At 40.4% G+C, this 14272-nt stretch overlaps 1 protein-coding gene across 1 annotated transcript; it reads right to left on the bottom strand.

Moving 5' to 3' along the window:
* Window positions 1–231: 231 nt before the first annotated feature.
* pla2g15 (phospholipase A2, group XV) lies at window positions 232–14237 on the bottom strand. Its single transcript, XM_028584909.1, has 7 exons — window positions 13863–14237; window positions 12100–12256; window positions 9084–9202; window positions 7193–7291; window positions 6289–6513; window positions 5022–5134; window positions 232–2339 (listed from the first exon to the last, which is right to left on the bottom strand). The coding sequence occupies exons 1-7, from the start codon at window positions 14008–14010 to the stop codon at window positions 1938–1940; spliced, it is 1263 nt and encodes a 420-aa protein (XP_028440710.1). The 5' UTR covers window positions 14011–14237; the 3' UTR covers window positions 232–1937.
* Between the last annotated feature and the right edge of the window lie 35 nt (window positions 14238–14272).

The following is a 14272-nucleotide window of genomic DNA, read 5'->3' as shown; positions in this document are numbered from 1 at the left end:
GGTTTTATACTTGCCTAACTATTTTTTGTGATGTGTTCAGAAAGTGTCACCGAAAGTAGCTTTTAGAGAAACACGACGCATGCGTGCGGCACATTTGAATGGGTGACATGCAAAAGCCTCAATGAAAGGAAGTTGTGGACTTAATCAGTATTGAAACCTCACTGAGTGGTTCCAACACAGTCCTATCTTGCCAATGACCTCACTGACATGAACACAAAAGGAGAGAATTGGTAGGGTCAACGGCTGAATGTAATATTTTACTCCATATAAGGCAACACACATTTATGATAGTTCACAGGAGATAGGACACTCAAGAGTATATCACATTGGTCCAGCGCAGAGAGAGCCTGATGGAACAGTAAAATCATTTAGGTCAGAGTGATTCTCACTGCATGTCACACAAGGAGTAGGAGTCAGGTTTTAAACTCTGCATACAGAAAAAACAAACCGGGAAAAAGATTTATACCATAAAACAATAAAAGTCCCCTCATTTGTGCCTGTGTAAATCCAGTCCGTCTAGGCACCTGGTTCAAACCAAACCTGGGCAAAAAATACGTACAGACCCATCCAACATGTACTGTACAGGACATGGAAAGTGAAGAGAAATAGCTTTAAATAGCAGGTCATTTAATTTATGAACAACAATACCATTTGGCTGTTGTTTGATACAATTAGAAAGCAATACATCAGGAGCAGAATTGAAACGTGGTTTTAAACTCTTAGAAAATTGAGCTTAAAAGCTATCTCTTGACGGTTGACAAAATAAAAAACTGGTGCTTTCGCTTACATCTAATGTTCAGCAGTGGACAAAGCATCACATGGCCTAAGCATGGAACTTTGGTCTGAGCTTTAGACAGAACTGAGCTATCGCCACAAATACTGAGCAAACTCTTTGATGAAGACCATGAAAGGCAGTTGAAAGCCTTGTCACAAGCTAGTAATTGGACCTTGAGGTAACTTGTATTTTTGGCAAATCTTTTTGTTTAAATGTCTGAGTCAATTTTTCAAGCGTTTGACAAAACAAATCGTGACTAAGAGTCCACTTGCTAGCTTTTTCCTGGAGCTTTCAACTGCATCTCTGGTCTTCATCAATGAACACAGCAAACTCAATGGATGGAGCAGACTCCTTTCATTGATTAAGACCGTGAGATGTTATTCAAAGCTCCTGAAAAAGCTAGTAAGTGGACTTTGAGTTAAGATTTTCGGTCCAAAAACGGTTTAATCTTTTTTGTTAGACCTTTTGAGTGGCTGCAACCTGACTAAGGTATCCAGTCCTTCAATGCACGACTCATGTAATGTGCACAACACAAGATAAACAAAACCTCCAGACCATCAGGGAACTTGCAGTTTGGCTGCATGCAAAAAAAAAAAAAAAGAACAGCAAAAGGATCAATAGAAGTCAAATGACAAAAAACCTGACCTGTTGCACAGAGAAAGATATTTAAAAACAAAATACAGTATGTGCTTTACCATTTTGCGTAACTACATTAGAGTCAAAGGAGTTCAGAAATCTCTCACACAACATTAATAAAAACATCTGATTTTGATTAATAGCTCAGGAAAGTGGCACATAGAGGATATCCCTGTGATTGACTTGTACATAAACGTCCTATGTGTAATGTATTAATATGTGGATTTAGTAGATAAAATCTCGGGAGTTCTTTAAAAGTAGAGACCAATATAAACATTATTGTATTTGGGCTCACTCAGCAGTAAACAATATGACATTAACATAAGTTGTATAATTACAGCTATAAAAGTTATTTCAATTAACTTAATTCTGCCAACAGTTCTCCGAAATTTCCATTATTTTTCCCAAGCAATGAGGCATGTACACAGGAATATTTTGGCAGTCACTGTTCAGAGAGACAGGTGAGATGAGCCTGTGTGTGTGTGTGTGTGTGTGTAAAGCCATAAGCCATCAGTTTATGCCAGCATCACGGGGGGAACAGCACAGTCTTGATGTAAGACACAGTCGTTACGTTCAACAGCATGTCCACGTGTTCGTTCCCTGGAAGCGCCTTTAACGTCACAGGCTGTTTTTGCTTTCCCACCCACCGCCTGCACTGGATGGCGCTCCGTAGGTTCACCGTCCCGTCCCCGTCACCGAACACAACCGTGGGCTCCACGTCGGGGAACTTGTCAGAGTACTGGAAGGCCTCCATCGTGGGGACACCGCTGCCATACAAGCAATGGACGGCCACGCCGGGGGGCCTGAGGTCGGCCACCAGCGGCTCCGTGTCCTGCCGCATCAGCCAGCCGTCCTCAAAACCGATGTCTGAGTAGAAGCGCTTGTAGTCCAGCACAGTGTAGTTGGTGGTGGGTGTCTGCACCAAGATCTGGTGATGGATAGAGAAAAAAAAAATTACTTTCTCAGTTGTTTGATTTGGTTACTTCTACCAAATGCTTAAAAAAAGGAACACGCCGACTTATTGGGAATTTAGCTTATTCACCGTAACCCCCAGAGTTAGACAAGTCCATACATACCCTTCTCATCTCCGCGCGTGCTGTAACGCTGTCTGACGGCTCCAGCGGCATCAGGCCAGCACAGAACATGCAGGTGACTGGTTCCAGCAATGCTACTGCTCCGAATAAGTGACAAAATAACGCCAACATGTTCCTATTTACATGTTACATGTGTCTCATGTTACGTTGGTTTTTGTACACGATGGGACTCTACAAATCAAAACATGTAAACAGGAACATGTTGGCATTATTTTGTCACTTTTGTCACAATTTGGATCAGTAGGATTACTGGAACCAGTCACCTGCAGGATCTGTGCTAGGCTAAGCTAATGCTGGAGCTGTCAGGCAGCGTTACAGCACGCGCGGAGATGAGAAGGGTATGTATGGACTTGTCTAACTCTGGGGGTTACGGTGAATAAGCTAAAGTCCCAATAAGTCGGCGTGTTCCTTTAAAGCTTTAGTGCGTAACTTTTTGATATTATCGAACGTCTCTTACATTCAAGCCATTGCCGAATTAATTGCTAAAAAGCTAATTAGGACTATCAGCGCCACAAAACTCTCTTTGGGTGCGCGATCACGGAAGGCTTGTATCATGTGGACGCAACAACAGTTTTGTTGTCATTACTTAGAATTCCTCATGGGGGCGACAGAAACGACGCACTATAGCTTTAAGAAGAACACATTGTGTTCAGTTATATTTTTATCAATAGTCCCCGCCCATCCGGGAATTTCTAAAGATTCTAAATGATTCATTCTAATATAAGAAGCAATATAGCTGCATTAATGCTTGTTTTTTCCTCCATTACTCCAACATGCTAAGATTTTATTTTTATAATCTACACCTTTGCCTCTTAAAGCTGCGTTAATTGACTTTATTGCAGGGTTAGCTCAAAAAGCTGTTAGGCTAACATGCAAGTCTTGTTTTTCTCTACTTAACCAATGTTAGTGCAATCTTCACACTTCTTTTAGCTCAATTTTTGTCTCCTCCAACTCCTGAGGGAAATATCTGGCTCTTCAGCTGCTATTGGGCTGATGTTTGATTCGTGCCTTTGCCTGGTTAGTATCATTCTAGTCAGACACGATATAAAATGCCCCCCCCAACAAGACAAGCAGTATCTCAAGAGGATTCCCCCTACAGCTCTAAACAGTTTTCTTTGCGGTTTGACATTTTCACCCTTCAGGGCTGGGATGATGTTAAATAAAATTGAACATCAATTATTCCCCATCTATGTATGTAGGGCTGGGACAATACGCTTCTGTCCCGATTCAATTATTTTATGATACATGGGTGCCGATTCGATTTGCATTGCAATTTTCATATATTGCGATTGTAGAAGTATTGCAATTCAATAGTACGGAGTATTGCGATAAAATTCTAGAGACAATATATCATGATACATTTCTAAAAACTAATTATTTTCTAAGAAGAATGCACATTACATGTCAGTCAGAAGAAGAACATAACATGTAATATCTGCATTTTCAGTTATGCTGGAAACAGATATGATGTAGTGGTATCTTATAAACAGAAAATATTTATGTGAATCATTGGTTAAAAAATATATATATATATATACTAAAAATATCGATTCTAGGCAAAAGAATCAATTTTAAAAATCATATTTTTTTTTTCCCCCACCCCTATATGTTTATAGGTTTGAAATCCTCAATTGTGAACATCAGACTAAGGCAGTACAACATTTAAAGCAAGATGCCCTTTCATGCTCAGGAAAAATTGTTCCATGAGTCTTGTAGCAGACGAGGATAAGCTGAACCTTAATCAGTAATTCCGTCAGTGTGCCATGAAATAACACGAGACTAGCTGTCAAAGAAAGCTGCCTGCTCGACTGCCAGTAGCGCTTCCAGGTGTCTATTCAACTCCATGCTCTCATCAATTACACAAGCCAATGACAGAGTATCATGTGGACGCAACAACAGTTTTGTTGTCATTACTTAGAATTCCTCATGGGGGCGACAGAAACGACGCACTATAGCTTTAAGAAGAACACATTGTGTTCAGTTATATTTTCATCAATAGTCCCCGCCCATCCGGGAATTTCTAAAGATTCTAAATGATTCATTCTAATATAAGAAGCAATATAGCTGCATTAATGCTTGTTTTTTCCTCCATTACTCCAACATGCTAAGATTTTATTTTTTATAATCTACACCTTTGCCTCTTAAAGCTGCGTTAATTGACTTTATTGCAGGGTTAGCTCAAAAAGCGGTTAGGCTAACATGCAAGTCTTGTTTTTCTCTACTTAACCAATGTTAGTGCAATCTTCATTCTTCTTTTAGCTCAATTTGTGTCTCCTCCAACTCCTGAGGGAAATATCTGGCTCTTCAGCTGCCAAATGCTCCACTATGTTCACCTGCTAGTTGCTAACCCCCTGTTGAAGATCTCTGGCTTAGGCAGAGTGGTTGGCAACAGAAAGAAGAGAGAAGGATGGAAACTAAATGTCTCCTTGATAGGAAGGAAAATTATGCCTATCCATACATACATACACACACACACACACACACACACACACACACACACACACATATATACGCACATGATCTTTGGGCCAGGAGTGGGCATAGGGGAACAGCCAGGTGGTGGAGACAGCAGAACGTTGTTGGGAGCGAATCTTCAACGGGCTTATCACGGGGATGCGGTTATTATCACCTGTGGGCAGAGAAAAGAAATCCGTAACAGAGAACAGAGAAACTGAGCAAAGAATTTCCAGCCACAGACCCAAAACCAACGAGGAGCATTTCATTTTCTGGCTTCTTTAAATAAAACACGCTACTCATGTCCTGGGAGACATGCCTGAAAGCCATGACATACAAATATACAGTGGAATGTGTTGCACAGTATTGTCTAATCCTGATTATGTCAGGGTTATAGGTAGAAAAACATTTACCAACATACAGGATCTGATGTAAATGTCTTTTTTTTGTTGCAATTTGGTCTGAGCAGTTTAAAGGAATCTGATAAAGGAACAAGGAGAGCAGTTTCCACACATTATTTATTTATTTATTTATTTATTTATTTATTTACACAGGCTGTTTTCCATCGCATCATTTGAAACTGCACTTGTCAACATCAAAGATTGTTTGTTTGAGGGACTTCACTGCCCAGTAAAGATGTAGCGTAACACTAAAGATGGTTTAGAACCGTAAATAAAAAAAAAAAAAGAAGAAGTAAATATTGGACATTAAAAAAGCATTTTTCTGAAACTAAACTTTGTTTGAGATCTGTTCCTGTCTCAGGAACAAACTCTCGCGAGATCTGGCAACACTGATAAGTTAACGTCAACTAATCTCCATAACGCTAAATATGGCTTTTAGCTGTGTAAATATCTCATGTTAGCAAAAGTAAGCGTAAGTAATTACTAAATTAGTTTAAATACATAGATTTTACATGACGTTCACTACACTTTTAAATGAGGACACGCCAAAGACCCTAAACCATGTTGGCCACGCCCACGTCTAAACTGGACTGCTGGTTAAAATGTGAAAGAAGTAGGTGAAGTTGTAAGAAATGTGGAAAAATAATTGTTTTAATTATTGTGTCTTTAAAAGTTCAATAATAGCCATAAATAATAGAACCGCTAGAGCAATCTGGTACGTTAAGAAATTTACATTAATTTTAATTACATAACACTATCCATGTAAAAGATATTAGGATATCCATAATCTACTATATAGATATATATTATCCAGTCCTACATTTTTTCATCCTGAACTTTTCCTGTGAAGGCAGGGAGATACCAGTTCTTGTCTACTACAAAACATACTGCAGGATCAGACCCCCATAATACCGGTTCCATATCTTACCAGAGGTGACCACACGGAGGGTCTTGGCCACCCCTGCCCATGGTGCTCCCAGGGCGATGAATGCTTTGATGTATCGGTCTTTCCAGGCCTGTGGCTGCTGGTTGAGGAAGTACAAGGTGTACATGTTGCCCATGCTGTGCGCGATGAGCACCACGGGCCCACCCGCCTTCTCCGCCATCTCTTCAATCATCTGTTGCAGCGCCAGGAAATACTCTTTATTCTCATCTGATAGAGGACAAAAGATCGACATAGTAAATGAGTTAACAAAGCTGGCCCTGCTGTGAAACCCCCTGTATTGCCATTAGAAGTTGGAGCGCTAAGCTAAGCTCTAACAGGAGTGGACCAGTTGAAATATGTGGCCTGATGGGGAAAATGTCCTACACTTCCCCAGCTTATGTATCCCTATACATTCTGCCCAGAATACCCCTTTCATAATAAAAAGCCCACAATTTCCAATACAGGCTAGAACACTGCTCATTGTTTGTTTCCTCATATTGGAAAATTCTTACTCCCAAAACTTATAGACTTATAGACTTATAGTCTTTCTTTGTGCTCCAAACCATTTAGCAGGCATGCTAAATGGTTTGGATTCTGTAGATTCCTTAAATGCTGGATTTAACACAGGAATGCATTGCGTGTATTTCTGTGTGTCACATGTTTTAAATGTCCCATTTTAACACACAAAACACAAACAGATACATTCTCCAAATACCAACTAATATGCTTTGTGTACTTCAGTCCTTGTGAAGAGCAGCTACACAAGTGTTGTTGTTGACATCATCTTAGGAGACTTGTGAAAACCATGAGAATGAAAAAGTGTATTTGGGGTTTTACAGGTGGGGTCTCATCAGTCGTGGGTTAGGAGAATGGCTAAGGAGATGAACGTCAGTGAGTGGTTGCTTACTGGGGGCTTTCCTCCAATCATAGGGAGCTCCTCTGACATCATCATCTCGGGTGTAGCCCCAGTCTACCAGCGACTGCACTATGGTAAAGAAATAAATGCCTAGGAGACAAACACACACACAAACACAAGAAAAGAAAATATAAAGCATCATACATTTCAGTCTCATTCCAACACTTAAAGGGAAACTTCACCGATTAGCATTAAGCTTTGTATCAGTAGAAACCTGGTAGTATTTTTGAATGACCATGCTTCCCTCCCTCATGTCCCCCTGAGAGGGGAAATCTCTGTATTGAGGGTCTGGAAAAAAACCTCAGATGACGCAAAATGACGATTTTTGCGTCATCTGAGGCTTTTTTGCCCAGAGGCAAAAGACTACAGCCTGTATTCATTGTGTATAGACCCTTTGCAAACACGTGACGACGCCATGACGGACGGCAGAATCACCGGAAGCACAAGCTAAACAGTGTAGTAGACGAGCGGAAAGTTTCATTAGTTTCAAATAAATAACACTAAATAAACTGTAATACTACTACTACTACTATCGTCATCTTCCAGACATTGTTTAAATTCACCTACCCTGGTCCCTGTCTCGATCCTGCCGGTAGCTAGCTTGCCCCGCTAGCAGTTAGCTGCCGTCCGGTGAGTGTAGTCAGCCAGGCTTCTGTGATAATCATCCCAATAACAATTAATGGAGCGGCGGTGGTGTGGCTATGTCCTCCAGTTACTGAAGGCTAGCTTTAGCTTGCGCTTGGAGTAACAAGCATTTGCCATGTCCAAGCTTCTTCCCTTGTAAACAAATCTGCCCTTCACTCCAAACACACTACTACTACTACTACTACTATACTGTTTACCTTTTCCTGCTACAACTAGCAGCTAGCTTTTTTTTTTTTTTTTTGGGGGTATACACTTCCAGACCTGACATGACCGGTCCTCTGGAGGACATAGCCAAAACACCGTGGATTGTTATTGGGATGATTATCACAGAAGCCTGTCTGAATACACGGCAGCTAACGGCTATCAGCTAGCAGGGGAAGCTAGCTACAGGCACGTCACCGGGTGCTGTCACCGGGTAAGACTACTAGTGGAGGTGGGCTGTGTTACCCCGGACTGCCTGTTGCAGAAATGGGGTGATTTGTATCCAACTAACTGCTGGTGGAGTTTGTGACTGTAAAATACCGACAATTCTACATCCCACGCAAATGTACGGCTGTGTTTATACTCGATGTTTATACCACAGCCCACCAAGAGCTAATGCTAGTAGCTATGTGTTAGCCTTCTTTTATTACATGGCTTGGTTGAATTCTAATGTAGAATGCGGTCTGTTATTTCTTGACAACAGACCGCTACTAAGGATAACACACCGTTGCCATGCATAGCAGAGCGTTGCCATGGACACAGTTCTGTTCACTCTGGAGCTATCAATCAATCCGCTGAAAGAAGTCCGGATAATGTATCAGCTGTGGCAAAAAAGTATATGTTTTAAATGTATAACACCACTTGAGCCACGGTGAAACGTTTTTTCGTGTATATGGTTGAAATGACAATAAAACACACTTGTTGAGTTGATCGTCTCACTGTCTGTCTGTAAAGGGTAGGCGTGGCTTGGGAGTGGCCTCATACAGCAGCAAAGCAAGTGCATTCAGGGATTGGGTGTCTTTCATCCATATGAGCCAAAAACACATTTTCTGGCTTATCTCGGCCTAGAAGGCACCAATTTCAATTTTCTTTTCACATTTCTACTACATAAGTGACCCAGTTTAAAGATATATTCAGCTTTCCAGCGGTGAAATTTCCCTTTTAAGCAGTGACAAAAGTTATAATCAGATTCCTGACATTTTGCCCCAGTTCTCAATTCTCTAAAGAACTATTTGGTTTTGGGCCTTTAACTCACCAACACTGTGTTTGCTGGGGTCCAGATACTCCAGTGGAAATGTCTGTCCGAACCCCGGGACACGGATGTCCACACCCGGCGGTGACGAGGTGCTGTGTGTGGTCCTGTTGTAGATCAGCCTGCACACGCACAAGTTATTACAATGGGAATTTGATCCGTGTCAGTTCTGCAACTGTGGCGAACCACACAACTGTCACACTCACAAATACATTACTAGTACGAGGCAACACTTCCCCTTTCAAATCCCCCTTGTCCCACCGCCTTGTTAGTTATGTGTGACAACAACTTCCCTAACTCTAAAACTACCATGCAGATGTGAGAGAAGAAGTGGTTTTGCCAAGCAGAAGCATATCACTGTCTCGCGGCCCGCTTGGAAAGAACCAATGAAATGCCTACTTGCTGCGCGTACGCTACCCCTCCCGTGTACGAGCCTGAGCTCATATTGCATTGTCACCACCGGAGTTACTGCAAGTCTGCTGCAGAATGGAGGACAAAACTCACCAAAAGTTGCCACTGCCGCGGTTACTTAGTAACTTAGTAGGTTTTGAGGAGTGAAATTGCACTCCTTTCTCCTCTCTGAAGCAGCGGTGCTCATGCACATCTGTGTGTGGGCATTGACATACAGTACAGGCCAAAAGTTTGGACACACCTTCTCATTCAATGTGTTTCTTTATTTTCATGACTATTTACATTGTAGATTCTCACTGAAGGCATCAAATCTATGAATGAACACATATGGAATTATGTACTTAACAAAAAAGTGTGAAATAACTGAAAACATGTCTTATATTTTAAATTCTTCAAAGTAGCCACCCTTTGTTTTTTTGATAACTCTGCAAACCCTTGGTGTTCTCTCAATGAGCTTCATGAGGTAGTCACCTGAAATGGTTTTCACTTCACAGGTGTGCTTTGTCAGGGTTAATTAGTGGAATTTTTTCCCTTATAAATAAAAAAAGCAAAGGGTGGCTACTTTGAAGAATCTAAAATATAAGACATGTTTTCAGTTATTTCACACTTTTTTGTTAAGTACATAATTCCATATGTGTTCATTCATAGTTTTGATGCCTTCAGTGAGAATCTACAATTTAAATAGTTATGAAAATAAAAGGAAATGCATTTGAATAAGAAGGTGTGTCCAAACTTTTAGCCTGTACTGTATATAAAAGTGTGTGGGTCGAAGCCCCAAGGGCAGGGGTTTGATGGAGCCCCGAGGACTGCTACTTTCAAATCTGGCTAGCTTTTCAACATTACCAGCCCTGCCTTTAATGACTCGTCTCTATTTGCTCTACTGTTTGAGCAAGTCCCATTATCCTGTACACGTCACTTGTGGACATGGTTAGCAAAAGTTACAATAGCTAGCTTTACACCCAAACTTGCACTTTTAAGTGCCCCCTTATGAACATCACAGTTAGCTGGATCATGACCCAGACTTTTAAGATTAACCCTTTAAACATTACAATATATTAAATGTACTTCTATTGTGAGTGCTGTATACACTTAGATTGAAACATTCAATTTTAAATTGGAGACAGTTTATAAATAATAGGTTGATTTTTAAAAATCAGATTGATTACCGAAGTCGCTTTGCTGAAATACAATCTAGTCTCTGGTTTTATACTTCCTCAAATTTGAGGTGATTCCTGAGCTCTTAATTAACTATTGTGTATTTGCAACAAAAATGATGTTTGTAGCCTCAATGCCATGCCAGCCAGTCACATGAGTGCAATCATATGATGAGCCAGCTCTAAAAGTGATCTACTCATGACACGTTAAAGTCAACATGAGTAGATAACTTGTTTAATCTACTCATGTTGACTTCATTTTACAATCAAAACATGTCGTTAGTCAAGATAACTTAAGTCTCAAATTAGCAAATCAATCATTTAACTGCAGTTTAGGAAGCTGGGAGTTTAGAGTTATATAGATGAGAACTAACGTTGTTGATAAATGGAGGGTCCGAAAGGTCAGTCTTTCCAATGTAGGTAGATAACTATTAATACAAAGCCAACCAAGTCATTGATCCCATCTACCCACCGCCTGATCCTATTGACAGCACCTCTAGGAAGGAATATGCACTTTTGGAATTTGCACCACAGCATGTTTTTACAGAAAATCAAAGTGTTTTCCTACAAAAACAAGCAAAGGCAAAATATTTCAACCAATTTGGTCACGCTTACCATAGCAAATAAATACCACAGTGATCATCAATAATAAAACCTAACTATAAATTTAATGTTCCTGATCTCTTCACACAAAATATAATAGCGATGTAAGCTGAAAAGAACATCAGATTTCCAATGACACCGGACATCAACAACTTTTGGAATATGTTTCTTACATTATTTATTTTAAGGGGAGTTCAAAAAGTTCAAGGGGAAAAGTATTAAGGGAAATTTCACCGTTCAAGGTGTTTTCACTGTTGATTTGTTTAACTGTTTCACTGTTTTTTTAATTCAATAAAAGCAACATCTTTCCAAAAGTCAATGAGTAATTTTGCAAAAATAGTGGCAATTTCAATATTGACCAAAATTAATTGCGATTATGATTTTCTCAATATCGAGCAGCCCTATGTTACACCACTACTTTGCGAGTTACCCATTGGGTAGTCTATATCCACGACGTTCCACTTCCGGGATTGCTCCGATTTCGCCAGAAATTCCTCTGGATGTCTTTTTCAGTCGGATGTCCGTTACCTTCCACTTTCTTTGTAATGGAATTTTAAACTCCGGTGGATTTATGAGGACTATGGTTAACTGCTCCTCAGATCTCTGCAGGGTAAATCCAGACAATTAGCTAGACTATCTGTCCAATCTGAGTTTTCTGTTGCACGACTAAAACAACTTTTGAACGTACACATGTTCCACCAAAACAAGTTCCTTCCCGATGCTATTTTGCAGCGGCACCGTGGCTTTGCTTGCTATGACGATTGGTTTAAAGAAATGGCAATAAACCAGACCGTGTTTTTCTCCACCATTCCGAAAAGCTGTGTGTACTACCCAGACCCGCTGTGTCATACCTTATGTTGTCGATCCAACAGTCTATGGCTACAGGGACCAACAGCTCCAGGTTGAGCCACAGAGTGAAGAAGAAGTCCGTCTTCTTATAGCAGATGTAATGGACCACACTGGGTTTATCCAGCTTCGCCTCCAACTGGTTTCCCAGATCCCCCGGAACTGCAAAGAGTCACATTAATCATCATTAATCAATCACATATCGGCAACATCATTGTCACCACAAGATGTTAAACATACAATATATCATTTTCTGTTGCTGGGGGTCTCTTGAGTAAAATACGAACAATCAATGATTGATGCATGCGCAAAGAGGATATGCCATTGAAATAAGACGGCGACCAAATGACATGGACCGTGTCCTTGATTAATATGACAGATTTGAACATTGTTGGGAACATTTGGGATAATGTTGGTACACAAAATAAAATATATAACATGTGTCCAGTCGTTTTTAGACATATCGATGCAGCAAAGTTACATATATTTTATCTTTAATAAATAGATCTTAAAACCATAATTCTGTTTTTATTTAGAGACAACTTACCTTTAACTTTTTCCTCACACAGATAGCACATACACGGCACACTGGTGTTTAACCACAAGCACAATCAAACAGCAAGAGCTCACTGTGGATCAAGCAGCTACACAGACTTATCACACTCATGTAGGCTGCGGTTGGAGCTTGTTTAAACACAGATATGGTTCCTTTAAACTAGGGCTGCACAATTATCAAAATCGCAATATGGACTAGTGCAATATCCAAATGTTAATGTTATTTGTTAAAGGCAAAATATGTGTCAAATCATTCTGAATTAAGTATTGTGCTGCTGCAGAGACATCCCAGCCTTTTTATTTAATATTAGTCAATGAAAAAGTAACCCCAATAATGTAGAAGAGTATTTTCAGAGGTGTTATGTTACATCTTTAAACCTGGATTATTAATTGAAATGTACAAATTACACACTTTATTGTAGGATTAAAGAAGAGTCTAGAAACGTCTAGATGGAGACTTCCATAGTATTCTTGGAACCTTATTGGCTGTAGTGCAGAATATGACTATTCCAACTCAGCCATATATGATCAGGGTACGTTACTGCTCTGATTAAAAAACAACCCACACACAGCTCTCATTGGACAGGACAAATTGCAGGATGTCTGCAGACAAAACGGTTTAACTGTTTACTTATCTCGCAAATAGGCCTACATGTCAAAATGAGTGCATTTTCTTCTTTACCAGAGTTCCTTTCCGTGACAACGGCCAGCCAAACTGCTTTCACAACATGGCATAAGACGCCTTCCGCGACATTAAATCCTCAACAAACGATGACCAAATACATTTTCGGAATGGATGCAAACGAGTTACGATACAGCAACACAATACTCTAAATTTGCATTTCTTCAAATAAAATTCGACATACAGGTAAACGCGGCTCTCTACGAGGAGTGGCTGAGAAAAATGACCCACAGGCCAAACATTTACAAAAGTTGAAATGTAAACTAATGTTAGGTATGCCCATAGTTTATATAATATTTTCAAGCCGAAATGACTAATAGTAATTTGAAAATTGTTTAGATTTACTTGAAGCTTTAGCTAATATCGTTTGCGGCATGAAATGAGCTCTATTTTGGTTTAATTTAAAAGGGAGTTTGGCCTATCTTGAATATTGCCCACCTTAGCTAGCTGTTGATGAGCTGGCTGACGGGTGGCAATAAGTTGAGTAATTATTTAGCAACAGTTTGTTGAACAAGACTAGAAAACACTTACTGAGGACCACGGGGGGTCTCGGGGGCGAACAAGAATTGCCGCCGAGGCATTTCTCCAGCGGTCTCCCGCTGCTCCCAGCCAACAGCAACAATAACAAACCGACTTGGAGCAGCAAAGAGAGGGCGGTTATCCGGTGCCAAGCCTCCATGGGTCCCGATTTTTCATAGCCAAGCAGACATGGTCGCCTCCTGGGAGCGTGTGTGCGTCTGCAGCGAAGTCTTTCTGGTTTGCAGTTAAAGCCCTCTGCTTATGTTTACCACGGTTGATGATAAGCAAGCAGTAAACAAGGAGGTGAATGATCACGAGGTGTAGGGTAGATTACAGAGCACTGTACCCATCAATGCAACTTCAGCAAACAAGTCGAAAGTAATCGACCGCCGATGTAATCAAACGGACGAAAAGAGAGATAG

The sequence above is a fragment of the Perca flavescens genome, chromosome 8, assembly GCF_004354835.1.
Source record: "Perca flavescens isolate YP-PL-M2 chromosome 8, PFLA_1.0, whole genome shotgun sequence".
Classification (NCBI taxonomy): Eukaryota; Metazoa; Chordata; class Actinopteri; order Perciformes; family Percidae; genus Perca; species Perca flavescens.
This window is presented reverse-complemented; position numbering and strand designations above follow the sequence as displayed.